General features: G+C 55.8%; 1 protein-coding gene across 2 annotated transcripts in view; it reads right to left on the bottom strand.

The window, feature by feature from the left end:
* Positions 1-26,709, bottom strand: part of ADAMTSL4 (ADAMTS like 4) — a 64,152-nt gene that overhangs the window by 31,168 nt on the left and 6,275 nt on the right. For both annotated transcript variants that reach the window (XM_038383318.2, XM_038383319.2), the window contains 4 exons: positions 16,485-16,633; positions 8,179-8,248; positions 2,948-3,753; positions 894-2,226 (listed from right to left, as the gene is read on the bottom strand). In XM_038383318.2, the coding sequence (XP_038239246.1) occupies positions 894-2,226; positions 2,948-3,753; positions 8,179-8,248; positions 16,485-16,516 (2,241 nt within the window). In that variant the 5' untranslated portion in view covers positions 16,517-16,633. The remainder of the gene's footprint in view (positions 1-893; positions 2,227-2,947; positions 3,754-8,178; positions 8,249-16,484; positions 16,634-26,709) is intronic.

Genomic DNA, 26,709 nt, shown 5'->3' with positions numbered 1-26,709 from the left:
GCCTCCCAGTCACCTGCTCTAACCATCAAACCACACTCCCCGCTCAGCCCCCTTCCCTGCTCTAACCACTGGAACGCACTCTCCTCACAGAGCGAACCCAGGTGTCCTGGCTCCCTCCCCTTAACCACATGACCTCAAGTCACTAGACAATGGGACCCCTAAATAACTTCTTCCCAACAGCCCCTGTAACTCTCCCAGCATGCCCTGGGTCCCATCCTGCACCTCTAGCCCTCACAGCTATTTAAAGCAGCAAGTTCCCGCCAGCCAATGGGGAAGGTTTGGCCAGTGTTGTATAAACGAGCGGGACGGGTGATTTATAAGCCCTGTGCTCTCGGAGCATGGTGGCAGGGCTCGCCTGGAACCGGCTGGGCCTGACATTTGTGTATTTTTTCACTGTTTATTAAACCAAAAAAAAAAGGATAAATTGGCACGAAAAACCCCATTAGCAACCAAATTGCTCGTTGTCTGCCTTTCCAGCTCAGATGCTCTCCGCTTCACTGGCGGCTGCTTCCCTAGATGGACTCAAAGCCTTTTACTGTTAAATGGACCCAGGCCCCACAAGATAGTTTGGTCCCACTGGCTAAAGTGGAGGAGGAGGGAGTCAGGACTCCTGGGTTCTTTTCCCGGATGGGCTGGGTGACCTTGGGCAAGTTGCTGCCCCTTTCGCCTGTAAGATGAGGTGGCTAATACTGTAATAAAGTGGGTGGGCATGTGTACCCAGCACTGCCCTCTCCTGGAGGAAAGCAGAGTTGATCACCTGTGTGTCTTATGCCCTATACTGCTTGTGGAGAATGGAAATTCTCCTGTAGGGGTTTTGAAGCATGGGGCTCTAAGTTCGAGTCCCACTACGGGGAGGCATCCAGCGCCCCTGTAGGGAAAGCAGAGGCCCTTACCTCCTGCCTGCAGGCTTTGAACTGCTTGCTCTCCCCCTCGCAGTGGAAGGTCTCTGTGCCGGGGTCATAGAGATTCCACTGGGGCACCTCGGGGCCCAGGTGCAGGCCCAGCCTGGGCCTTTGCCCCCTGGCCTGGAACTGGACGGGGTTGCCGCGGTGGAGCAGCCAGATGTCCGGTTCTGCCAGCCGGTGAGGCGAGGGCTGTTCCACGAAGAGGCTCTGGGAGGCCCGGGAGCCGTAGCCGCCCGAGCGGTATTCGTTCTGCCTCTGAGCACGGGGCCTGGCCGGCTGGTGGAGACGGGAGCGTGCGGCAGGGTCGGCAGGGCCTGCTCCCTCTGGCTGGGCCAGGTGGGTGGCCTCAGGCCCGGGTTTTGGTGCTCCTGCGGCCCGATGGTGGGAGCGGGGATGGGGATGGCCAAGTTCTGGTGTTTCCTTGTGGCCACCCGCTGCCCCGTGTCCCTTGGGCTCCAGCTGTGCCTCCACGGTGGAGCTGTGGTTCTTCAGCACCTCGTGCGTGAGGCGCATCTCCCCCCATGGCCGAGGGGCGCGGCTGCTGCTTGGGGCCCTCTCTCCCACGGGCGTCCCAGGGCGGGAAGACTGCTGGGTGCCCCTTGTGGCACCCCCGAGCCCGTCTCCTCCTCCTTGCTCAGTGGGCACCTGCGCACCCGCCCTCGGGCGCAACTCCTGTGAACCTGTCTCTTCCAGAGCCGTTGGCTCTCCTCTGCCGGGCCCGCCGGTGGCCGACGGAGCCCAGCCAACCTGCTCCGTGGGAGAGGGGCCCGGCTGGGGAGTGCCCTCCGCGGTGCGATGCTGGGCCCCTCGTGGCTCTGGGGGCGCTGCTCCCAATTCTCTCCAGGACTCGCCTCCAGGACTCGCCTCACCCGCTGAGGGGCCTGCGTGAGACTTGGCTGTGGCCTCGGCCTTCAGTGGCCCAGCGCTGCCCTGCTCGGCCGTGTGGGGCTGGCGGTGTGGAGCGGGCCCGTCTCCCCCACCTCTGGGCCTCACCCTGTGCCCTGTCGGCTCGGAGCTGTTCTCTGCCAGCGCTCCAGCCTGGAGCCGGGGCTGCACAGAGTCCTCCGCCGGCATGGCTTTCCTCTGCTTGTAGTGCAGATGGTGCTCGCCCTTGGCCGGCGGCTCCTTCTCCTGGCGGGGGGCTTCCTTGGCCTTGCGCTTGGGAGTCTTGGTGGGCAGCGGTGGCTGGTCGCTCGGGGGCCCTGGGTGTCTCTTGAACCGTGGCGTGCCCCCCTCCGCCACCTCCTTGTGCAGGGGCAGCGCAAAGGGCACCTTCCCGTAGCCATATTTACCCGGTTTGATGGACTCTCGAATTCGAGACCTGCAACGGGGGGGAAGTGTTGTTACAGGCCCTGCATAAACAGAGCAAAGGGGGAGCCAGGGACCCACCTGTCTTCTTGCCCCTAGAATGGGCATCCCACCCAGGACAGTGGGCAAGGAGGGAGTTGGCTAACGTGTGTACCTACTGGGTGGCTTCGACGCCTTGTGTCACGAGCCCTGTACTGCACACAGCTCAAGGGGATTCTCCCACAGTTTAGTGGGGGTGGGGCTAGGCTTCTGGAGTGGGAGGATCTGAGCTCTCTCCCTACTGCTGCCAAGGGGCATTCCAGATAAGGCCTGACATACGATAGTGAGGATCAGCTGACTCCTTTTCAGTCTCTGAGTGGATTTAGCCCTGGGGGCCGTGGCGGGTGGGCAACCCTGGGATCCAGGCCCTGAGTTTCCATTTCCCAGGACAAGGACAGAGATGGGGCCTGCACCCCACCATGGAGACATGGGCAGGATCCAAGGCATCCATGCCCAGATCCAAGGTATTTTGGTACCTATGGGAGTTAGGCTCCGAGCCTGCCAGCTGGGAGGGGGGCTTCAGAGCAGAGGCCAGGGCAGTAGAAACAGTGCCGGGACCCTCGCCCTCCAGTCAGTGACGGGCAGACAAAGGGCACCTGACCCAACGCCCAGAGCCAGCCGGTTCCCTCTCCCTCGCCTCCCACCCCGGCCAGGTCGCGAGCCCGGGGGGACCGACGGGGGAACCCGGCTCTCACCTCCTGGCGGCGCGAGACTCCTGTGTCGGGGACGCCGCCCACCTGGACCCGAGGGCACCGAGTCGGGAGCTGCCGGCTGTGCCGCCCGCCTGGTGGCTGCCCCGCCGCTCGGGTTTGAAGAGCGGGAGTGAGTCCTGGGCGGGCAGCCGCGCCGGGGCTGAGCCGCCACGTCTGGAGGGCCTCTGCGGGCTGGAGGTGGCGGGAGCGTCCGGGTGGCGCAGCCGACGCGAAGAGTGGGCCAGGCCGCGGCTGGAGGCGCCTGCTTTGCCAGAGGGGTCCTCTTCCCGCCTTGGGGCTCCGGGGGCGAGGGCTGGGTCCCTCCTGCGGCTGGAGGGGCGGGAGGAGGCGTCCCGCAGCGGGGACGAAGGCAGCTGCTCGGAGGGGAAGGACTCGTGGCGGATGTATCTGTTCTGGGGCCCGAAGCGGGCGGGAGGGGGGGCCGGCCGGGTGTGGCTGGGGCCGCTGTGGAGGGGGAGGGCAGAGCCGGCGTGGAGGGGGAAGGCAGGCCCCGGTGGGGAGAGAGGCGCCCCTGACTCCCCGTCAGTGTGAAGGGGGTAGGACGGCCGGGGCGGGTAAGGATTGGCCCGTTCCTCTGGGTACAGGGGCTGGGCGTACGTGCGTGGGCCATGAGGGCCCCCCCAGGGGGCTCGCAGATAGGGGGGCAGGCAGCTGCGGACCCTTTCCAAGACCCCCACCCCACAGGGCTGGGAGCAGGATGACCACGGGCCCCAGCCGCTCCAGGCGCCCGCCACTTGGTTTCCATCTCCGTCCTCCTCGGGCAACTGCCGAGACGTCCGCTGCGGGACCTGCAAGGGCACAAGAAGACGGCCCGGTCACCGGGGGGGCTCCCGCAGGAGGGGCCTGTCCCCAGCTCAGGCCGAGGTGACGCTGCCACACCAGCTGGGCTCTCACACCCTCCGGCTGGCCATGGCTCTTAAGAGCCGGGGACTTCAAGTCCGCTGGCCTGGCCTCAGTTGGAGCCTCCCACCTCCACCCCGTGAGCATCTGACCGGGGCTCTCATCCCCTCTACACAGCTGAACGCCTGAACCAGCTGCCCCATACCAGCCAGGACTCAGGGATGGCGTTGGGTGCCAAGTGGCAACTTTGACCCAGGTCTCTGGGGCTGAGCCAGACGGAAAGTTGGAGGTGGGCAGGGAGAGCCTCCTGGATCCGGCAGCAGGAGGGTTGGTACCTGGGAAGAGACCGGAGATGGGGGAAGAGAAGCTCAAAGACAGGGCTGAAGGGAAGCGGGCTGGGATGAGGGGCACGGACCCGCCCAGTCAGCTTTTTCTTCTGTGTCCCTGCTGCTTAACGCGAGGCCCTTCCCCGTTCCCCCACCTCAGCTGGCTCTGCCTGGCCTGGCCTTTCCCGGGTGCCTCCGACAGAGGGACAATCCCACGTCAGCCGGGGAGGGTCCAGCTGTGGGGAGCAGGCTGGGGAGTTTATCGCTGTCCAGCTGTTCTCTTCTCCTCACTACAACATCCCAAAGGCCCCTGGGCTGGAGGGCTCAGCCTTAGCCAAAAAAGGAAATTAAGAAAACGAACGTGCTCGCCAATTGCCAAAATATTTGGCATGGTTCAGGAGTGCCTTGGAGACACTAGTGCTTGGCTGGATTTTAATGAGGGCACAGGTACCGTGGGGAGGGGAGAGGGCTGTTAAACCCACTCGGTGCAAAGCAGAGCACTGCCACCCCCACGCCAAACGTTCCTCCTGCACACCAGAATTTGGGGCCTCTGCTCTAGTGGCTCGGATCAAGCCAGCTAGCCTGGCTACAGCCCCGTGAGCTTCACTGGGCGGGCTATATATATATATTTTTATAGCTCATTCATCAAAAAGATGGAAGGAGATTCAGTTAAGGTTCAGCATCTCCAGGGGAAGCATCAATGACTCCTGGCACTTGTAGAGTACTTTTCATCAGGAGATCTCAAAGCACAGTGCAAAGCAGGTCAGGATCTTATCACCATTTGACAGATGGGGAAACTGAGGCAGAGCAAGAGGAGGACAGGGGTAGAACCTGGGTCTCCTGAGTCCTACTCCGCTATTCTAGCCACTGGGAAACACTGGTCCTAGGCTGAGAACTAGCAACTCATTTCATGCAGGCCAACAGCAAACAGCTGCTAGATGGGCGTAATGACTGTCTCCCAGTAACGCCCCAGGCTGCATTCAAACCAGTGATCTAGGGCTCCCGTCACACAACCTCCCCGCATGAGCCCGTCCAGCCCCCCTGTCTGCATCAGAAATTTCCCATGTTTTTCTTTTCATTTCCAGGGACACTGGAAAGCACCGGCCGGGCGTTCCTCACCGGGGCCCCAGCTGCCCTGTGCCCAGCACATTCCTCTGTCCCCTCCTGGGCCAGAGAAGCAGTGGAGACGGGCGGAGGGAAAGAGATTTCATAGGATTTGGGGCCCCCTCTCCTTCCCCCCCAAGAACAACAGCACCTGAAGGAACGACACAGCCAGGCTGAGAGCTGAGGGCCAAGTCTGCTGCTGGTGTCAATGGGCGCCATTCGACTGGAGTCGATCTGGATTTACGCCCGCTGGGACTCAGGCCCACGATGACTCAGAGCCTTTCAAGCGCTCAGAAGCGTAGCTACCCGTGCAGTGTAAGCCATGGGGGCAGGGCTGAATACAGCCCCGCTGCCGCTTCACACAAGGACACCTCCCTGGAGCACTGGGGCAGCCTTAGACTGCCCAGCCAGAGCTGGGAGGCTGCTTACAGCGCTCTAGTCCCAGCTCTGTCACTGACCTGCTGGGCGACTGTGGCTGGCTATCGTGCCTCAGTTTCCCCTTTGGCCGTTCAGACTGGGAGCAAGAGGGCAGGGACTGTCTCGCACTCTGTGTCTCTGCAGAGCCCAGTTGGGCTACTGTAATCCTATGTCCGACTAGGCAGAGCACTGGCCTGGCCCGTAGGTTCTAGTCCAAGCACTGCTTGGGGGGTGACCTGGGACAAGTCATGGCCCCGTGCCGTGCCTCAGTTTCCCCTGCTGTAAAAAGGGGGGCTTTGCCAGCTGCTGAGTGACACCCAGACCCCCTGTCCCCAACCCTCAGCCACACACCCCAACCAGCAGGGCCCGCCAATCCAAATCCCAAACTCCCCCAGCTGCGGACCCAATCCTCCAACTGCTGGTGCCTCGTACGGCGGTGTGCCCAAGCGGGTGTAGCATGCCAGCAGATCAGAGTGGCTGCGTGTGGTGCTCACTGACTGTGCACAACATGCAGGACAAAGGCAAACATCAGCTTACGACTTGGCTTTTGCTTGGGGGGCCTCTGGTTCCTAAGGACGCTGGCGCAGGAAGGGCTGGCGGGGGGGGACTGCTCAGCAGAGCCAGGGAAAGCTCCGTTTTGCAATACACGGCCGGGTTAGCAACGCTGCCCCGGAGAAAACACACACAGAACCACCCCACCCCGCGGAGCGTCTGGCTTCCCCCTCAGCCCAGACTGCTGCTGATTTCCATGGGCTGTAAACTCCTAACGCGGACAAGATGCTGCTCCTGCCCCCGCCATCGCTCGCTGCAACATACCAAGGCTGCAGGGAGGACACTCCGTGCTGGCTTGGCTCTTTGGGAATTTCCTCGATGACGATGGTTCAGAAGCTCCCGCCCTCCCCTCCAGCATCCCGCTCCTCATGGACTTGGCCCGTGATGTGATGCCGTGTTTTAATGCACGTCGCCCCTGCCCCAGCCTCTCCCCCAGCCCACAAGCAGCTCTGACATGCAGGCTGCCCGCAGAGCCCCTCCAGGGGAGAATCTGGCAAAAGGAAGCAGCCTTTTGCCCAGAGAACCTGCCCATCTTGCTCACTTGGTGCTCTCCCATCCCTGTTCGGTGCCGCGTGCACGCAGCTCCCACAGCGTATGCAAATCCAAGGGCAGAATCTGACGCCAAGCTTAAGCCTCTTTCTCCCACTTGTTTCTGTACCTTCCTCGGCTACTGGTTAACCCAGGGCCTGATCTTTACTTGTTCCTCCAAGGATGAGATCCGGGTGTGCGTTGGGGGGATTGCTCTGACCCTTAGACTGTACTTCCCGTCCAGCATCAGGAATGGAATCCAGGAGTCCGGTCTCCCAGCACCCCTCCTACTCTGACCACTAGACCCCAACTCCCAGCTGGGAATAGAACTCAGGAGTCCTGACCCAGGAGACAGCCCCCCCACAGCTGCTTTGGCAACACTGTGACTTTCCACTACACTTGTGATCCCTGCATACAGGGACTTGCCTGGCCTGGGCCTCGGTGTAATTTAGAGCAGCCCTGAGGTTGCTCTAACTCATGCTCTGCTTCTCACAGCCCCATATGGGCTTGGGGAAGCAGAGACTAGCCAGAGCACAGTGTGCCTGAGCAACATCCCTGGTCTGTCCCGGGGGGGCGGGGGGAGAGGGCTGGGAGCAGGCTGAGCGCAGGATGCTTACGACAGGAGAGGCCCCAGGATGAGGGCTTTCTCAGGGGAATGTTTCCTGCCTGAATAGCATAAAGGAGCCTCACCGTCATTGAGAACCAGGCCCCAGGGGGTTATCCCTGCCCCACCATTTCCACTTGCTCCTGCTTTGCCTGATTTTTAGCCACCTCTGGGGAAGAACATGGCAGCTGTTTAACAGCCCACAGCAACACCCCAGGCAATGCAGTGCTGGATACCCAGCATACCCAGCCCCAAGGGAGTTCATGGAGGGAGAACACCATCTACCTCCAGTTGGGACTGGCCAGTACAACACCCCAAAAAGCACCAGGAGATTGTGACTGATCAGGTGCAGCCAGCATGCTCGGCGGCACCCCCACAGAAGGGAGAGCAGCCCCTAAGGGGCACCTCCCCAATGCTTTCCAGGAGAAAAGTCTCTAGGTCACCAACCCTGCCTAGTGTACCAGCCTGGCTCCGGGGGAGGGGGCCATAGTCTATCCCCATTAGCCCTGCGGGCCAGCCTGGCTCTGGGAGAGGGGGCCAGGGTCTATCCCCATTAGCCCTGCGGGCCAGCCCAGCTCTGGGGGAGAGGGCCAGGGTCTATCCCTGTTGGCCCTGTGGGGCCAGCCCGACTCTGGGGGAGGGGGCCAGGGTCTATCTCCATTAGCCCAGCAGCAGGTCCCATGAGGGACACCCCAGGCAGGTTCCCTGCTGGTGATGAAGCCTGTGACTCCAGGAGGTGGTGATGCACATTGGGGCTGGCGAGATACCTCGTCTGTGCTTCCCAAGCCGCCCCCGCCCCGATCCTCCCGCCCAGCTGTAAGGTCCTTGGTCTGGTGACTCACCTTCCTGCTGCCTTGGCAGAGCTGGGCTGTCAGCAGGGCCAGAGCCATGGCCAGTCCAGCCACGCAAAGCCTGGGGAGAAAACCAGAGACGCAGCCATTAGCAAGGGGAGGTGCCCACCCTGCTGGCTCCAACGCAGGGCTTCCTTCGGCCGCCGTTAACCCCTCGCTCTCCTGGGCAGGGCTGGATTCCAGGCTACCCAGCTCCCCCACTTTCCCGACACCTCACAGCTGCTAATCCACACGCAAATCCAGGAGGAGAGGTGCCCAGATCCGCTCTTCCTGGTAACACAGAGGTGTCTACCTGCTCCACCCGCAGCCCGGCTGGACGGCCCCGAATGGGTGAGACCCTTCTCCATGGGTCTCTGCTATCGGCCCATGTAATTTCATCCAAACCAACCCCAGCGATGCTTTCTTGCCTTGTGGCTAGGAGCCCCTGTTCCTGCACCAGTGCCAACATCCCAGTGATCAACAGCAACCTACAATAACAAAGCGGACTAGAGGATCACAACAGTCCGTACTGGCCTTGGAGTCTGTGAAACTATAAAAGCAAGGCATCCTGCCACAGCAACCCTACCATAATAATCCTGCACATGCTGCCCCTGTGCTCACCGGCAACCCTCCAACAACAAGCCTGCATAGGCAGCCCCAACACCCAGGAGCCACCGGAAAATAACAAACCAGTATGCCCATGAGCAACCCTACAATAACAAACCCCTCGAGGACTCCAGCGTTCGAAGCGGCACTCAGAAAAGCACCTCCAACTCATTAACAATTTGGTGACAATTTCGTGTCACTAGCAACCTGGGCTGGATTTGAACCCAGAGCCTTAAGGCACCTCCCATTCCCAAGTTGCCTGGAGGTGGGGAAAGGCAGGGTTCGAACTGGCGTCTGCATAGCAAGCAGCTCCCTACCCCAGTCCCACCATGCTCCTTGACCCGCACTAGAGATGAACCAGTGCCTTGGAGATGAAAAGTTCCCGTAATCCCAATTCCCAGGGGCGTCACTACCGAAAAATTCAAAGTGGGGGAAAGGCAAAGTTTGCTTTCCTAATGACCACGTCCAAACTCTGGGGCTGGCAAAAAGCAGGCGCCACCATGGAGCAAAGAGACCTACGAATAATCTGGAGGGGGGCCCAACCCCCCCCCATGCCCATGCTCCCCAGAACTATCTGAACGGGGGCTCCCATTTGAACCAGTGACCTAGTTATTCTCCATTGCTGCCTCCTGAGTCATCCACTCTCCTCCCAGATGATGAGTTCACACAAATAGGCCAAGTATCCTCTCTCTCTCTCTTTTTTTTTTCTCCTCCAAACAGCAAAATGGCTGCTCGTCGTCTTTCCGACCCACTCGTCCCCGCTCAAAGCCCCCTCTGCTCTCCGGGAAGAGCCCCCTCGCTCCTTTCAGCACAAAAACGGGAAGCAGAACTGCTCGTGAACCCTGAGTCAGCCGGGGGCGGCTGGGACAGCCTGGTGGCTGCAGCGTCAATGTGACAGAGCAAGGGCCGCTCTGGACAGCACATCTTCGCCTGGGGGTTGCAGGAGGGGGCCGCAGCTCCAGTGCAATGAGGCAGGAGCTGCCCCAGTGCCTGTCTCTGGCTGGCTGGACGTTACAAAGCCAACCACTCCTCCCAAGAGAATGGCAGTGCACCGTGCCCTCCTGGCTAACGCACCAGTGAGGGCAGGGGTGGGCAAACTACGGCCCGGGGGCTGCATCCGGCCCTTCAGATGTTTTAATCTGGCCCTCAAGCTCCTGATGGGCAGCAGGGTCCAGGGCTTGCCCTGCTCTGCACATGCTGGGGCTCCGCGTGGCTCCCGGACCCAGCGGCATGTCCTCCCTCCGGCTCCTATGCGTAGGGGCAGCCGGAGGGTTCCACACGCTGCCCCGGCCCCAAGCGCTGCCCCAGCAGCTCCCATTGGCTGGGAACCATGAGCATTCATGGCCCGCCGTACAATTTCCATACCCAGATGTGGCCCTTAGGCCAAAAAATTTGCCCACCCCTGAGCTAGGGACTCAGAAGACCTGCCTTCTATTCCCAGCTCTACAGCTGCATGACCTCGAACAAGTCACAGCCCTGCTCCGTGACTCAGTTTCCCCCCTCTTTAAAATGGGGCTAAGGTTATCACCCTCCTTTGCAAAGAACTTGGAGATCTATGGACATAAAATACTGGCGAGGCATCATTACGGTGACTAGACAAAAGACCCGGGGACAGAGGAGCTAGATGAGAAAATGGGAAATAGAATGGTAAATCAGTGCCCCTCCTTCTTCCAAGACACCTGCTCCTTGACAGCCCCCTCAGCCCGTGTCTCATCCCCGTGGACAGCAGGATGAGTGGTACATCCGCCCCACAGAGGCACAGCTCCATAGTCTAGACTATCCCACCAGTGAGGGAAGAGGTTTCCCCCACCTCTGCGAGAGGCTGGAGGGTCAACAGAGGAATCCTTCCGTCGACGCAGCAGTGTCTGTCCCGCGGGCTAGGGCGATCGCAAGCGAGGGGTCCGTGGAGAGGCCATTCCCAGCAAAATCCTGGTAGAAGCAGCATCAGGGATGCGGCGATCAGTCACCTACCAGGGTGGCGATGGAGATCTAGGGCTAGGGCCCCTCTCAGCCCATTATTTGCTCTTTGGGGTCTGGAATTCCTTACTCTTTTCTGGACTTGCCAGATGATCTACCAGCCCGGCCAGGGGGGATCCGGCACCTGGGGTAACTCGCATGGGGAGGTCGCAGCACGCAGGCTGGGTTTAAGGGGCGGCTGGCAAAGGAGCGTGCGGTTTCGCACCCAGGTGGCAGAAATGGCACCGGAGAGGCAGCAAACACGGCGAGGGGATGTCAAGAGCGGCCAGCTGGGCGGGTGACTGGAGAGTAAACCCGGGCTGGGCCAGTCCACGTCATGCATCAGGGGCCCTCATCGAGCTCTCAGCCAGCGTCTGGAGTAATGCTGGCCGGTGCTTGTGACTCCTGCTGCAGCCAAGGGAGGGTTGGACACAGCCCCAACGGCCTGCACATGGTGTCTGACCTGGAGCTGCCTGCAGAATCCCTGGAGCCCCAGGGGTTACCCAGCTGGAGAGGGTACATCCTCCACAGCATTCCTTCAGCCAGCAGCCTGGGAAAGCCAACCCAGCCCTGCTCCGCCAGGCCAACAGGTCAAGGGCACGGGATATTTTCAGATTGGAGGAACGTGGCCAGTGGCCACAGGCAGCACTTGGGGAAAAGTCGTCGTCCAAAGGAGACCGGAAAAGCTCTGCCTAAAGGGAATCCAACCCCCTGTCCAAGGTCTCTGATGGCGGACAAAACCAACGCAGACATTCCAGGAGGATTCGCACATCCGCCCACTGAGCCCCGAGTTCAAGGCTCCGTCTTTCCCCTGGCGAGAGCTGTCGGCAGCGCGGGGGCCCCGAAGGCAGCCCAGGGAACTGAGGTGATTGCATTGCTCGATTGTTCAGGGAAGCACCTGCAGCCAGAGCGGAGCAAATGTGGGATCCAGAGCTCAGGGTGCTGGGTTAAAATCAGTCTGATCAAGGAGTGATTCAGAGGTATATTAAATTGATTCAGGGCAAAGTTTTGAAAAGCACCTAAGGGTACGTCTACACTCCAAAAGAAAACCTCAGAGCCCAAGTCAAGCAACCCACGCTCGTGGGGCGCACACTGCATGGCTAAAAACAGCAGCGTAGACGCTCCTGCTCGGGCTGGAGCCTGGCCTCTGAGATTGTCCCCTCTCACTGGGTTTCAGAGCCCTGGTTCCAGCCCAAATGGGAGCGTCTACACTCCTATTTTTAGCCCTGCAGCCTGAGTCCCGCAAGCCCAAGTCAATTGATCCAGGCTCTGAGATCCAGTGCCACAGGTTTTTCTTTGCAGTGTAGATGTAACCTAACTGATTTAGGAGTCTAAATACCAATGTAATACAGGCTCCTAAATCACTTAGGCACTGTTGACATGTTAGCCCTAAAACTCATATTAAAATATCCTGAGATTCTAATTACAGTTCAGATTACGATTCAGATCAAGTTTATTAAAACGCTGATTCAAATGATTACGGTTCAAATTAAGATGAAGGGCCGGCCCTGCAAACCCTTAAGCCTGTTTAACTTTACAGTCTTGTTCATTTCAATGGGAAAGCCCACGTGCATAAAATGAAGCTCTTGTGTACATCTCTCCAGGATCAGGGCCTTAAATCCAAATCCAGAGTAAAATTCAGATTACATGTATTCAAAGTAACATTCAAATGAGATGTATTCAAATTAAGACTAAGAAGCAAGTTCTGATTCCAGTTACGATTCATTTTAAATGTATTCCATTTAAGATGCAGGATTCAAATTCGATTCATTCAGATTCAAATTAAGATGTGTTTTTGATTATAGATTCCTAGCTTCTAAAGCCAGACGGGACCACTTTCGTCTGCCCTCCCATATAACACAGGCCAGAGAACTGCCCTGAATTAAATCCTGTTTGAACTCGAGCATGTATTTTAGAACAGCCAATTTTAAATTGCCAGTGCTGGTGAATGCTCCTCCACCCTTGGGAAATGTATTCATGTTCAGATTAAAAATCTGGATTCGGAGTAAATTCAGATTCTAATTCCGATTCAGATTAAAATCTCAAATTCAGAGCCTCAGACTGACCACCTGGGGCGCTTATCCCAGCCGAACCCTCTCATCTTTCCCCTCCGAGGTGCCCCTGTTAGATCTCATTCAGCTTCGGGCAATGGTCTGTGGCAGGGAATTGGTGGCAAAGCCCAGACCCCAGCCGGAAGCCGGGTGCGAGCCAGGAGGGCTGAAGATTGCTCATCTTTTCAAGCGCTGTTGACACAGATGAACTCTCTTGCGCTCTGTGTTTATTATTGTTTCCCCCGCCTTGGACGGGAAGCTGCAGGCGCATCGAGCCATGGTCTGAAAGGTCGGCTTGTTCGAGAGAGCTCCTGGGAGCTGTTCCACTGCCCCGGCAGGGTTGGAATTAAGTAGCTGTGGCCCTTGGCCCTGACCTCCCCTGGAGAGGGCACCTTCTTCAGTGTCTCATCTGCTCCCAGCCTGAGAAGCACCCCGGGCCAATGTGGAGCCGAGATCTCTGCATCTCAGAGCCCGAACCGCAAACAATTCAAGGGTCCCAAATGGCTGATGATGTGCCTCCCATCGCGACATGCCTCCCTTCGTGCTCTGACTCCTGGTCCCATAGAAGGACTCCCACTAGAAAGTCAATGCCAGAACATTTCCCATGCACCTCCACTCCGCACTCAGGCACCAGCCCTTCCGCCGCTGCTCACACGATCCTGCAATCCAGCTGCTCCTGGGTTAAACAGCTCAGGATGGTAACGCAGGGTCTAAGGAGAACTCATCCCATTAGCTAGAAGAATCTGGTCTCTGGGAAAGAGGAAACACTGTTGCAACTTGTGTTGTGCAGCTGTCTAATTAAATGCAGGCTGGACGCAGACGCTCCCAGGCTTCTGATCTGCTGTCTGGATGAGGAGGGGGAAAAGAGGAGGTCTGATTCTCTTCTCTGTTACACCAGTTTAAATCCATATTGGGCCAGATCCATAGCTGGTGTAAACTGGTGCAGCTCCACTGATGTCCAGGAAGCTACAGCCAATATACATCAGCTGAGAATCTGACCTGCTGACAATGGTGTCACTCTGGATTTACTCCAGTGTAAGTGTGATCAGAGTCAGGCTCAGAGTTGGACACCGGCTCTCAGAAACTCCCTGGGTTTCATTCTCCACTGCCCAGCAGCCTGTGCTGTCATTTATACCCATGCAGATTCAGATTCAGCACAGATCTACTGAGGATCTGGCCCCAGTTCTGCTCGCCATCCTAGCTATGGCTGGGCCCTCTGGGCTCTCAGGGCAAGTTCCACGGCATTTACCAGGAACGTGAAGGGAGCTAGTGGTGAAGGAATGCAGCCAAGGAAGGACACAGCCCAACTAGGAGGCCAGCGGAGGCTTTCTGGGTCACCATCTCAGCACCAGGAGACACTGTGGAGCCAACCAGCCCAGCTTGGGGCAGCATCAGGCCGCACGGGGCAGGCGCTGAGCATGGAGTTCGCCAGCAAACAGGTCCCCGCATGCAGTGTGGTGCTCAATCTCGGCCTGACACAGAGCATGGGATGCTGGGCGTCGCAGTTCCCCGTGGGCGCAATCTCTTGGATCTAGCTTAATCTGCGACCCCTCCATGGACCCCTTTGCTCCAAGTGATGCCGGAAGCATGGCTGCCCATTTCATCTCGCAGGGACATGCATCGTGCTGGGCACCGGGGGCTCAGGGCCGCGTCCCAGCAGGGAAGCTCCCACATCCCTGATACAGAAGCGAGCTGAATTCACTTCACCCCCATGCTGGTAGCTGATGGTCCCTTTTTTGGTGCATTTTGTGCCCTTGTCACGGCAACGATGTGAATACATTGGTGCGGGCCGGTCTCCTTTCACGTCCCCATCCCGTTCTAGAACTGATGCCAGCACAGGTCAGCAGCAAAATCAAAGCTCGGATCTGCAGCACGGTCTTACTCTATAGCAGCAACTCCACTAACTAGCAACAATAGCGGGCTTTTATCCTTTAGCTGCACCAGCCCCCAGAAGGAGAGATGGGGGCATGTACCCAGTCTTTTAGGCTTCCCCTATATAATAGGACACTGACTGTTTGCCAAGCCACTGCCAAGCCACTCCAATCCCCTCATAAAACTCACGCCTCCTGCAAACCTTACAAGAAGTGAGATTTAAAGGGAAGCCACCACCGTGTGTTCATGCCCTAGAGCCAATCCAGAGCCCCAGGGACTGATGAATCTGTTGTGATTTCAATGGGCTTTGGATCTAAGCGGCCGCATGAGCCTATTAATCCTCCCCTGATCTTTACCTTCTTCCCTTCACCCTGGTTTTTGGTCTGTTTATGACCCTTGCATTATGCTCCATGGGGCCAGGACCGAACCTCGCTTCCCAGAGGCATTTCGCACCCGGCAGGCTTGTGTGTCCAATCAATGTTGTAAAATTCCCTGTGAACACCTAGGATCCCTGCCTTGCAGACCCAGCCAGCTGGGAGCATCCTTCTGTTCTTGGGGGGCAACGGCCTCAACAGGAGGCGGACCCACATTTGTCATGTCTCAAAGACCCTCGGTCTGGCTGGCTCAGCTGAAAGTAAAAGGACGGGCTTTCTACACACCAGCCCCACACCTTCCCCCAGGCTCGTAAGAACCACGCCACGCTCTGTGTGGTTTACGCGCCATCCCGCACGTAATCCTGACCCAGAGGGGCTGAGCCAGAACTTAACCAACCTGATCCTGAAGCTGGGCTGGGCTAATGGAAATAGACAGATGCCAGCTACCTCCACCAGAGCTGAGATGGTTCTGGGGGGCTAGCAAGATAAATATTCACCTGTGTCACTAAAGGAGCTCTGGTTCTACATGTGCTCACACACGCATGTGTACACATACACACGTGTGCACACACTCGCACGCCAATGTCTGGATAAGAAGGGTCCATCAGTTGTCATTTTTCTGACCACGGCCACCCGGTAACACCCAGGAAGTAGGAACTGGGGCGCGGCGAGGGAGAAGAGAGGAGTTGCCCCGGCAGATCAGACTGTCGGCTCGCCACGTCTGGCTTCCCTGCCTCCGGCAATGGCCGAGACCTGATGCTCCAAACAAAGGAAATAAAAAACATTCCACACTGCACCTGGCTGACTGTGCAGCGCGGAACATGGGGCGGTGAGGAAGGAGGGAATTCCCTCCTGACCCCAGCAGGTGGTCACTTGCCACCCTGAAGCCTGAGATCTGATTAACCATGTTACCTGAGCTTGCTTGGTTTACATGCATGGGCCAGTGAACGGGACACACGCTGGGAGGCAGAGAGCACAGGAGGAAGGATCGTTTAATGATTAAGACACTAGCATGGGATTTGGGTTGGCTGGGCTGAACTGCCTGCTCTGACACAGCCTCTCTGTGTGACCTTGGGCAAGTCCCTTAGCTGCTCTGTGCCGCAGTTTTCCATCTGTACAGTGGGGATAGTAGTACCACCCTGCCTCAAGGGGATTGTGTGATAAATGCATTGCAGATTGTGAGTTGCTCAGATAGATTATTTCTGGCTCTGCCCTTGACTTACTCGGTGCGCTTGAGCAAAGTGCTGTCCCTCTAGCTGTAAAGTGAGGGATGACAATGGCTGGACCCCATGGACATGGTAAGCCATATAAATAAACTGAGCAGGGGTTGGCTCTACCTCCTGCAGCAGTGAGTTCCACAGATTGACTGAAGTCCCTGTGCATCGGATTCCAGGTCTTTCTCTTCCCCACCTCACAACATCTAAACCTACAGAGAAGCCCAGGGACTATACCTCCTTACCTGCTGATCCAGCCTCCATGCATGGACCCCATCCTGCCTCAGTTCCTTCCTTTGAAGTGGAAGCTCCTTGCTCTACTTCTTCAGATGACCTCCACTTCTTCTCAGCATCTGGGCTGTCCTGAGAGTCTTTTTAAGTCGTCCTTGCCTCCCTGCATAAAAATAGTAAGAGACAAAAGTCAATTGTTGCATAAACCCTTTACCTCTACTTTAAATATTGACGGCACCTCCAGGCAACTCTGGTTTTAAGGGTGGCTCTGTTCTTAAACCTAACACTGAACCCCTTAGGGATATTTCATAATCAAAGAACCAGCTGCATGGGAGAAGCATCATTGCAAATGTGGCTCTCTGCTGGAAAGAACTGGGAACTGCTGGTTGTGTGTCTTAGATGCCACACTGCAGTGAGGATTCTCCATTAGCTCAGGTGGCAGAGGCCTGTGCTTTCAGAGAAGGAGGATGGGATTGTGGTGAGGTTCCCAGCAATCTCAGGTGCAGCATTGCCAGCCCCCAAGCATTCGAACACCAGGAGACAGGCCTTCAAAAAATCACAAGATTGAAACAAAATAATGAACTCAGGGATCTTGTTATTTCCTTTCTGGGTTTAGAGCCTTTGTTGGGGGAGGTCACATGTTCCAGCTTTTCTCTCCAACTGCACAGGTTAGGAAATGTATTTTCTTATTGAAATACAAGCTGAGATCTCATCATCACCTGACTCCAGGAGCTGGGGCTTTAAGGAAAACGACAAATCTCATGAGACTCCCAGTAAAATCCCAAGAACTGGTGCCCCGCCAGTGGCGGCTGTGATTCTCAGAGTGAATGCGTCTATCCATTGTCACGCCTCTTAGCACAGTGGTGGTCGCTCAGTACGGCTGCCCCTCGTGGAGGGAGGGTTTCAATGGGACGGGTGCTTACGAAGCATGGGATTTTCACAGGAACCTATGGGATTCGGATGCCCAAATCCCACTGAAGTGAGAGTTAGGCACCGGACTCCTTTAATCTCCTTTGGAATTCCACACCTAAACTGCCATCAGTGAGTACGGTGACCCATGCCCCAGGGACGGAGAGGCATCACTTGGATAAAGCGGAGACCAGGCTAGATCCCAGGGACGACTTCCAGACTGTGAGATCTCTGAGATGGCAGAACGGCTCGCCTGAGGAACACTGAACAGCAGCTGGGAAATATCTTCCATAAGGGTCACTCCAGGGTGGGGGCCCCCTGGCAGACTGGATGGGACGGGCTCATCCCATCTCAAACATGGGCTTTATTGAGACACCTCCGGAGGATCCAAGCCCAGGCTGGGGAGGGCGGGTCCCCTGGGGACGGGATCGGCTTCTGCCCTACCCCGGCTCAAGAACAGCTGCTTGTGGATCCGTTGCCTCTTGTCAACGTCCCACAAGGTCATCAGAAAGGGGGGGCCGGGGCTAAGGTCTCGTGTGCAGTCTCCATGGGCCAGTTCAGCCCTCAGGCTTTCCACTGAGGCCACTAGACCAGGCAATTAACAGCCACCCTCACCAGTGTTCGTCTCCCTGGGAACTGGACACACCTGACCTGTCCGAGAACAAGGGCACCTGACTGTCACTCCTGCTGGCTATTGCTGCTCCGGGCTGGTGTTGAACAGGTAACCTAGGGAGATGGGCACTACAGCCCCTTCTCAACCCACCGAGCCACCCAGCCCCTGTCCCAGAGCCAGGGCCCGTGTTATACAAAGGGGAGGTCCAAACCGAAGTCAGGGCTGCTGCTCTCCCAGATGGTCCCATTCAGGGAGGTACTGGGCAGTGCAACACACAAGCTCGGCTCTTCCACCAGCCTTTGAAATACGGACTTTCTATTAGATCAAAGTTCAGCACAACCCTGAGACTTTGCCCCCTGGTTCTACCCAGAGCAATCACCAGGAGAATCCACCCTGTGTCAGGATCCTGGGGGAAAGCCTGGCCCCGGCCCCTCGAGGCAGGACGCTGTCAGCCCGGGCTGGGGGCTTCTTTCTTGGCGCTCGCCTGTGTGTTTTATGGAAGGAATCTGGGCGGCTGGCAACGCGCTGCAGCCAGTGGGACAAAGTCGGTCACCGCACAGCAGGAGCCAGCAGCCCAGAGCAAGCCGAGATGTCCACAGGCAGAGGTGTGTGCGCGCGCACACACACACACACACACACACGCTGCTCTCGCAGACCCACTTCTGCTTCCACGCACAGAGCCACGTACCCAATCCAGAGACACAGTGCACATGGACACCCCGCCTTGTACACCCTGTGCCGCATGTCTCCATTCCCCCCCCGTGCAGAGTGGGGGGCTCTGGCACTCCCCAGGCAGAACGGCAGCTTGCACGCCCCCAGAGTTCCCGTCCCTGCAGGGCCGAGGCCCCATCCCCAGGCTGCGGGGGAGGATGGCTGCACACTGTTCAACTGTCCCGATAAAGAATTCCCCCTGCAAAGACCGAACTGTTCCTTCCTCCGCTTGGGGCCACGGCTCCTTACGCAGGCTAATTCCATCCTTCCTTTAGATGGCTCCCTGGCTGGCATTTATAAGCTTTGATCACTTCCCCTGAGACTCCAGCGTTCTCAGGACCAGGGGTTTAACCCCTTCCATCCCTCCTGTTACGTTTCACCACCCAGCCTTGAAATCGTCTTCCACACCTTGGGCTGAGGAGCTCCAGATGGGCTGGCATTGGGACTAAGCCCCCAACCCCCTTCCATATGACCCCTCTCTGCACCCATCTGGGAAGAGCACGTCTCCGAGTCAGTCCCTGGAGCACTTCCCAATAAGCTCTGCTCTGTTTACATGGCTGCGCCACTGAAGCCAATAGGGTCCTGCTGGATTTCGCCCGGGGTCAGGGAGATCAGAACTGATCCCCACAATGTGTTCACTACCAACCCCCTAGGTCTCGGGTGTACTGTGTCCAGGGCCCTGTCCCTCTGTGCCTGTCCTCTGGCTGAGCGGTTGTGCATTCATCAGCACTGGATGCAGACTTAGGGCCCGATCCTGATTTCAGCGGTGCTGGTGTAACACCACTGTCATCCATGGGACTCGGGCACAGGAGGGTGGGATCAGGCCCTAGATTGCAGGTGAACGAACTCCTCCCTCTAGTGATTGTTGAGAGAGACAAGGTGGGGGAGGTAATATCCTCTATTGCAGTGGTTCTCAACCAGGGGTTCAGGGGCCCCTGGGGGACCATGAGCAGGTGTCAGGGGGGCCGCCAAGCAGGGCCAGCATTAGATTTGCTGGGGCCCAGGGCCGAAAGCTGAAGCCCCACTGCCTGGGGCTGAAGCCCAGGGTCCTGAGCCCCACCACCCAGAGCTGAAGCTGAAGCTTGAGCAACTTAACTTCACAGAGCCCTAGGAGACATGGGGCCCCAGGCAATTGCCCTGCTTGCTACCCCCTAACGCTGGCCCTGGCTTTTATGTACAGTTGTTGTGGCAGAGATGAGCAGTGGAGTTTTTAATAGTATCTTGGGGGGCCCTCAGAGAGAACAAGGTTGAGAACCTCGTCTTCATTGGACCAACGTCTGTTGGTGAGAGAGAGAAGCGTTCAGGTTGAAGAAGACGAAAGTTTGTCTCTTTCACCAGCAGAAGCTGGATCCAAACAAAGATATCACCTCACCCACCTCATCTCTCTCATATCCTGGGACCGGCACTGCAGACAACCGTCAGCTGTTGTCGGATGGTGGCACCTAGACGCCCCTCGCACTGAGCACTGCATGAACAGAGCAAGAGACAGTCCCTGCCCTGACGAGGACCAAACCAGGCAGGCTCTTACTTGCATCTCAATTGCTGAAACCTTCTCCTCTCTGGCCCGGACAGATACCGTCTGGCCTCGCTCAGAGACATTCACGAGGCTGTTGCAAAGATGGTTTTCCTAACCCGTCATTTGGCCCCACTCTGCATCCCTCCACTGGCTGCCTCTTCTCCATCGCATCAAATGTGAGCTACTTGCCTTCACTTTCAGGGCCCTTCCCAGCCTGGTCCCCCCTCCCTAGCATCTCTCCCGCGCACTCGAGATGTCGACTCATGATCCCAGCCTCTATCGCTCATGTGACGGGCAGGCAAATGAGCCCCTTTGTCTCTCCTCCCCGGCTGCTCCTCACACCGACGGGGGGAAGCTCCCTGTCAACATCTACAAAACGTCCGGCTTCTAAACCCCCTCAAAACTACTTAGCCAGGGTGGCTCCAAAGCACCTGAGACTAGCCAGGCTGCTGCTGTGCCAACCCCACCACCCGCCACACTGACCACAATCGTCTCGTCGTTTCCCTGTGCTCACCCGCCCAGCTGGCTGTCCCCAGCCATTGCTAGCTCCTTGGGGCAGAGACTGGCTTTTTGTCCTGCGTGTGGTTCTTCCTCTCTGTTTTTTTTGGGGGGGGGGGCAGTGCGGTGCTGGAAGGACTGGAAAAGTGGGAGGAGCAAGTTTGCTTCAGCCGCCCCTCCATTATAGTGGAGGCGGGGCCAGGCTAAATCTGAATGAGTGGCGTTGCAACCTGGTGCATGAGGTCACAATGCCACATAAATTTGACCTAGGCACCCCTATGTGGCTAAGCAAAGGGGCTTTGCTGGGATGCCACTCAGCTGTGGTCAGGGGCCAAGGAGGAGGACGTGCCCCCCTCTTCTGTTGCACCCCGCTGAGTTCAGGTTCTCAGAAGTAGGAGGATGATGGTCCTTTGACTTCCCATCTCTAGCACCCAGGAGTGCAAGGGAATTCAGAATCCAGCCCCATTAGAGAATTTCTCTTCCTGGGTCTTGTGCTGTTATGTTTAGGTTCCCAAAATGACGGGGGCAGGAGGAGGGGGGAGTGCAACTGTTTCCATAACAATCACAAATGTTTTTGTTGCTATTTAAAATAAACCTCATGGTCACATTTCTATTTGCAGTCAACTCCCTATTTAAAAAGTCATCCATGTAAATCCACGCCCCAAACGTGGGGCTGACACTCCACATCGCTGGCTCAGATTCTGCGGTCAGTTACTCTCGGGTAAAATCAGACCAGCTCCCCTGGGCCTCTGGCCATTTCACTGCAAAAACAAGGTGCGTTTTTATATTGAGAAAAAACAATTTTTTGTTGAAAAACGTTGATTCACCAAAACCGAACCTGTCTGCGGGAAAAGGTCCATTTCCTCCAATTTCCCGACATGAAAAAACCTTGGGGAAAAGTTTCAAAATCGCTCATTTTGCTGCTCTCGGAACAAAAATTTGGTGTTTGGTGGTTCGAAATGTAATTTAATTTTTACTAAAGAAAGGTTAAAAAGGGCCCAAATTGAAATGAAATGTTTCAATCGACACAAACCGAAAACGTTTTCAGTTTGTAAACATTGTTGCAATTTCGATGTCTCGTCCCGAGTTGGGCTGGGAATATTTTAAAACACTCATGACACAGAGTTAGCTGTCTCAGTGTACAATCCTAGCAGAGACAGGGTACAGGGGTTTTTACCTGCATGTAGCTAGCCCAGGTAAACTCTAGATGGGGAGTATATTATTGAGCCTGATTTGCTCCATCAGGGTAAAACCATTCCTGCCCTGTCCACTAGGATCTTATACCAAGATCCTATCTTGAGATAAACCACAGCTTCCTGTAGTGAAGACAAGAGCCTGATTATCATTTACAACACTCTGGCAGAGCAAGAGGGCCTTAAAGTGGGCTTGAATTACAGTTACACTTAATCCCTGGCTCTTAATTAGCACTTTCCATTGGTAGATTTCAAAGCGCTTTACAAGGGAGGTGGCGATGATGATCCCCATTTTACAGATGGGGAAACTGAGGCACAGAGCCATGGTCACTCAGTAGGCTGGCGGCTGAGGCGGAAATCGAACCCACATGTCTATCCACGAGGCCACACTGCCTCCCTTTACACCACGACAGTGAGCCTTATTGAGAATTAGGCTCTGTTAACTTTAAGGTAGTTGTGCTAGATGTGAGATTTTGGCTCTGTCCCCTGTTGGCCAACCAACCCCTAATCCATGCTCTGGTATTTTTATCTAGTTGGGATGTCTCCAGCTCCTCGTTATGTGGCACTCGCTCAGATGGCCAAGTGGGATCTAAATACACCGCGCCCGCTGCATTCCCCTTTAGATTCCCAAATCGGTCGTGACCAAGCGGGCGACTAGAAATAGCACCATCTCTCCAGGGCGTGGGAGGGTTCACCAAGCCACGGCCAGGCAGCAGGACAAACGCTCAGCCAAGACACATCTCTGCCATGCTAAGAGCTCGTAACGGAGCAAATGTTTCTAATGCCTGCTCCTTGGAGCACTGTCAAACGGCCTGGAATAAAGCCGGTCAACACACCACCGCCCCACCCCGAGGGACCCCCCGATCTCAGCACTGAGGCCTACCATCCTCTGTCTCCAGTCACTGTGCCCAGGCTCTTATCCCGCTGATCCACTTCCCACATCACTGATGAGAGGGAATAGACCGGAAGTGTCCTGAACCCGACCCCAGTGATCTGTCCACTAAGCTACATGACCTTCCTGTACACTGCTTGAGAATCAGGCCTCGCTGACTGATGGTTGTGCCAAGGCTGGCAGGACTAACTCCCTGGCATTGCAAATTAGTCACCACTCACCCTGCCAGCTCTCTGATCAGCCCGACCTCTGCCAAGAACTCCCAAGCCCGGCGCGACCCACTCCAGAACCCTGGACTTCAAAGACCCGTGTCTATCACGTCACCTGAGCAGGTGCTGCTGTGGAGAAGGAGGAGGATGCATTTTGCCTCAGGAAGCATCTCCCCAGCCTGCCTGGAATCCCTACCCGCATCTTTCCTTCTCAGCCCAGCCTAACCTTGCAAATATCCATGGGATCAGAGTATGGCATGGTGAGATCGATTCCTCACTGCAGTGAGCATCGCCATCCCAGTGGGCCTGGGGGCCAACTCCTGAATGAGCCCCTGAGCTCCCCTCTCCCCTCCTGAGACAGTTCTCTCTGGGGTAGGCCTGAGCCACACTGCAGGTTAGGCAGACACGGATGCAGCCCTGTCCTGTGAAGACACAGAGCTCTCCGTCAATCCAGCAGCCGTCACCACCACTCAGACCGACCAGACCTAATCTCCAAGATAGCTGAGCCACCACAACGTCCATCAAAGCATGTCTGGGAACCAGGGGACATTAAAAGACTCCTCCGATGGGACCTGTGCCGTGTGCAGCCCCCTAGCTCCGGCACCCCCTAATCCCCAGGGCTAGCGCTCCAGGGGCCTGCAATGCTGAGGATACAGTTATGCAGGGGGTCTGACCGGATGATCTAATGGCTCCTCCAGGTCTTAAGGTCTATGACTCTATGAACCTGCCAGTTCAGCTAAGAATCAAGAGGGAGACAATCCCTCCTCAAGGTGTCATAGGAGATTATGCAAAGGACGGAAAGAAGCCTGGAGACTTCACGCAGTGGGTTTTTGTCTGTGGGGAAAGCAATTAGCGCTAATCACTTTGGAACCAGATCTCTGGGCTTGAAGCCATGATCGTGTCTGTCCCCGTCCACCCGTCCACCAAGCTAATGCCGTAAGGGGCTGGGGGAACGGAGGGCAGGGGCGGTTGGCAGGCCTGCCGAGGCCAGTCAGAAAAGTGAAGGTTGTTGGGAATCGGATCAGGTTGTAAGTTCACCTGCTACGCCATCAGATACCATCCAACAGGGATTGCCCATGGGCCCTCTGATCTGGCCCTGGATTTAAGGGCAAGGCAGAGAAAGGTATCCTGCCTGCCTCTCCTCCAACGCCCTCCCTAGCACATTGTTTAACCACTTCTTAGCTCTCAGTGCTTAGCGCTTACAGCACTTTTCAGACATGAACTAATTAACCCTCCCAAAGGCCGCCGTGAGCAAGGACAGCATTATCCTCCCCATCGCACAGAAGGGGAAACTGAGGCAGGGCGGTGCACTGACTCACCCAGGGAATCCTTGTCAGAGCTGGGATGAGAACTTCGCTCTTCTCAGACCATACAGTGACTCTCCCCTCAATCTGAACTGTCCTTCGAGCTACGAGAAACCCCCATAGCTGCACTTGTCAGCTAGTCAGTGCTGGAATGCCGGCTGCTAAACTTTCACCCAGAACTTGTTAACGATGTGGACATGATATTATAAAGGGGCTGTATAGGAATGACAATGGGAGCTTCTTATTTGCTCCATCACTCACCATAGGAATAAACAGGAGTCAAAAGACCAGGATTTAGCAATCTGTGGTCCAATTCTGCTTTCATCCCTGATGCTATTGGGGTATTTAACATTTTGTTCACTTTTGACTGTAAAACCACACTGGTCAATTTCACTTCATGTTTTTAGTCAGTTTCACTTTCTGGTTCTCACAAGTCAAGGCAAGTTTATTGTGTTTGGGTCTCTGGTCCCACAGAAAAATTAAAGAAAAAGTGTGACACATGCTAGCTTACTGCACTACTGCAAAGGGACCAGGTGCCATGGTGATGGGCCTGGTATAGGAACCTATCTAGGATAGAACACAATTTTTGAGATTATAATATTTCCTATTCCAGACCCTTTGAAAATCCCACCCTAATCCTAAATTGGCGATCTAAACTACCAGATGCTTCCTCTTTCAACTAGAAAGCTGGAAAATTTGGAACCCGATCTGAACGTGCATTTCACACGCCCCAAAATTTGAGATGTGGGATTTTGCATTTGGTTTGTTATAGTAAGAGAGCCAACCATGAAATCCAGATTCCAAAACACACCAGGGCTTGGAAGAGTTTCTCTGGGTGGGGCCCAGATCTGGGTTATGAACTGAATCCAAACCCCCATTGTTAAAGAAACAACCCTGCTCAGTTTTGTTCAAATTCAAGAGCACAAAGTTCCTGATAACCTCATACGAGCCACCAGTCATTTGCAGCAGGGAGGTGGGGGAAGGGAGGGGGAAAAGGGGAAAAAAATATGCTAGAGGAATTAAGTGTCCGGGGAAAGCAGAAAGCTAAGACAGATGTTTTCACACAGAAAACAGGAGGTGATTTGCCGATAAAGTTGGATGCTGTGAGCTAACTGTCTAGCAAGCCATTTTAATAACACACAAAAAACAATGAATAAAACGAATGCTGGATGCCAAGACAGCTGATGCCTAGTGGAAAAAACTTTCAGGAACACTCTGTATGGAAAAGATCCTGCCTTCACTCCTTTTATTGATCTCTATTATTAAGGGATTCGAGAACTTTGCATGAGAACTCAGGAATTTGGCTCCAAAGCTTATAAATTCCCTACCTGAAGTTATAACATCAGAGTCATTTCTGTGGCAGTCAGATACAGGACTGCCAACTGCAAGCATCCTAAAATCACTTTTCAGGCCCTCCAAAATCATCAGATGGGCTTAAGTAACAAGATTTAAAAATAAAAATGCATTTTGAGTTCTTTTTATTTGCTTTCTGGGTTTTGAGCCTTCAGGACATGAGCTTTTATCTGCCACTGTGAGTGCTAGAAACCTTCTTTCGCTTTTAAACTGAAGGTGAGATTTTTGTACTGTCACAGGACTTCAGGAGCTGGGGCTTTATGGAAAGAAACATCAGCTATCGCAATAAAATATCAAGAGTTGGCAACACTGCAACGGTGACACCAGAAACGAGAAACATGATGTCAGGAGGGAGAAAGGGAGCCCCAGAGAGCAGCAAAAACCCCATTTTCAGGCAAATAGTCCTGACAGTAATAAAGAAAAAGGGAGAGGAAAACCCCACATTATAACCAGCCAGCTCAAAACAGGACTGTTTGCCTGTAGCCATTTCCCACACAGCATCATAGCCCTTCTGCCCCTTTCTCACTGGACAAGCTGTTTCATATTCCCTAGTAACAAATAGTTGGACAAGAGCGGTGGTTCGGTCCTTAAACAAAAGCCAGGTCATCACAATAAAATGGAGATCCATGATCTTTGCAAAGAGCGGGGGGACCCTAAGAGGGGAAGAAGAGTGGCTCTAAGCCATCCCCCTCCTCCCCTGATCTTCGGTCTGACTCAGGGCTGGGCCAGCCCATGTCATAAGTTAGAGCAGCCTAAGGGCTGCTCTGGGTCACATACCCCCAAGGATCTTTACACTAGCCAAGGACTGCCGAAGCGCTTTGCATTATAGCTCCACCTCCTCTCTCCATCGGCCCCCTGCCGAGGCTATGGTCAGCATAGAGCTGAACAATTGGATGGGAGACTGATGAAAAGGGGATGTAGCTTGGGACCAAAACCCCTGTCTCAGCTCTTTTTGCCTGGCCTGTCCCATCACATGGCCCCTCCCATCACATATAAGGGGCCTGAGTGTCTTTGAAAAGAGACTTTCTCCTCGGTGGGATT

The sequence above is a fragment of the Dermochelys coriacea genome, chromosome 24 (genome assembly GCF_009764565.3).
Source record: "Dermochelys coriacea isolate rDerCor1 chromosome 24, rDerCor1.pri.v4, whole genome shotgun sequence".
Classification (NCBI taxonomy): Eukaryota; Metazoa; Chordata; order Testudines; family Dermochelyidae; genus Dermochelys; species Dermochelys coriacea.
Note: the sequence above shows the minus strand (reverse complement) of the source record. Positions and strands in the feature narration are given on the sequence as shown.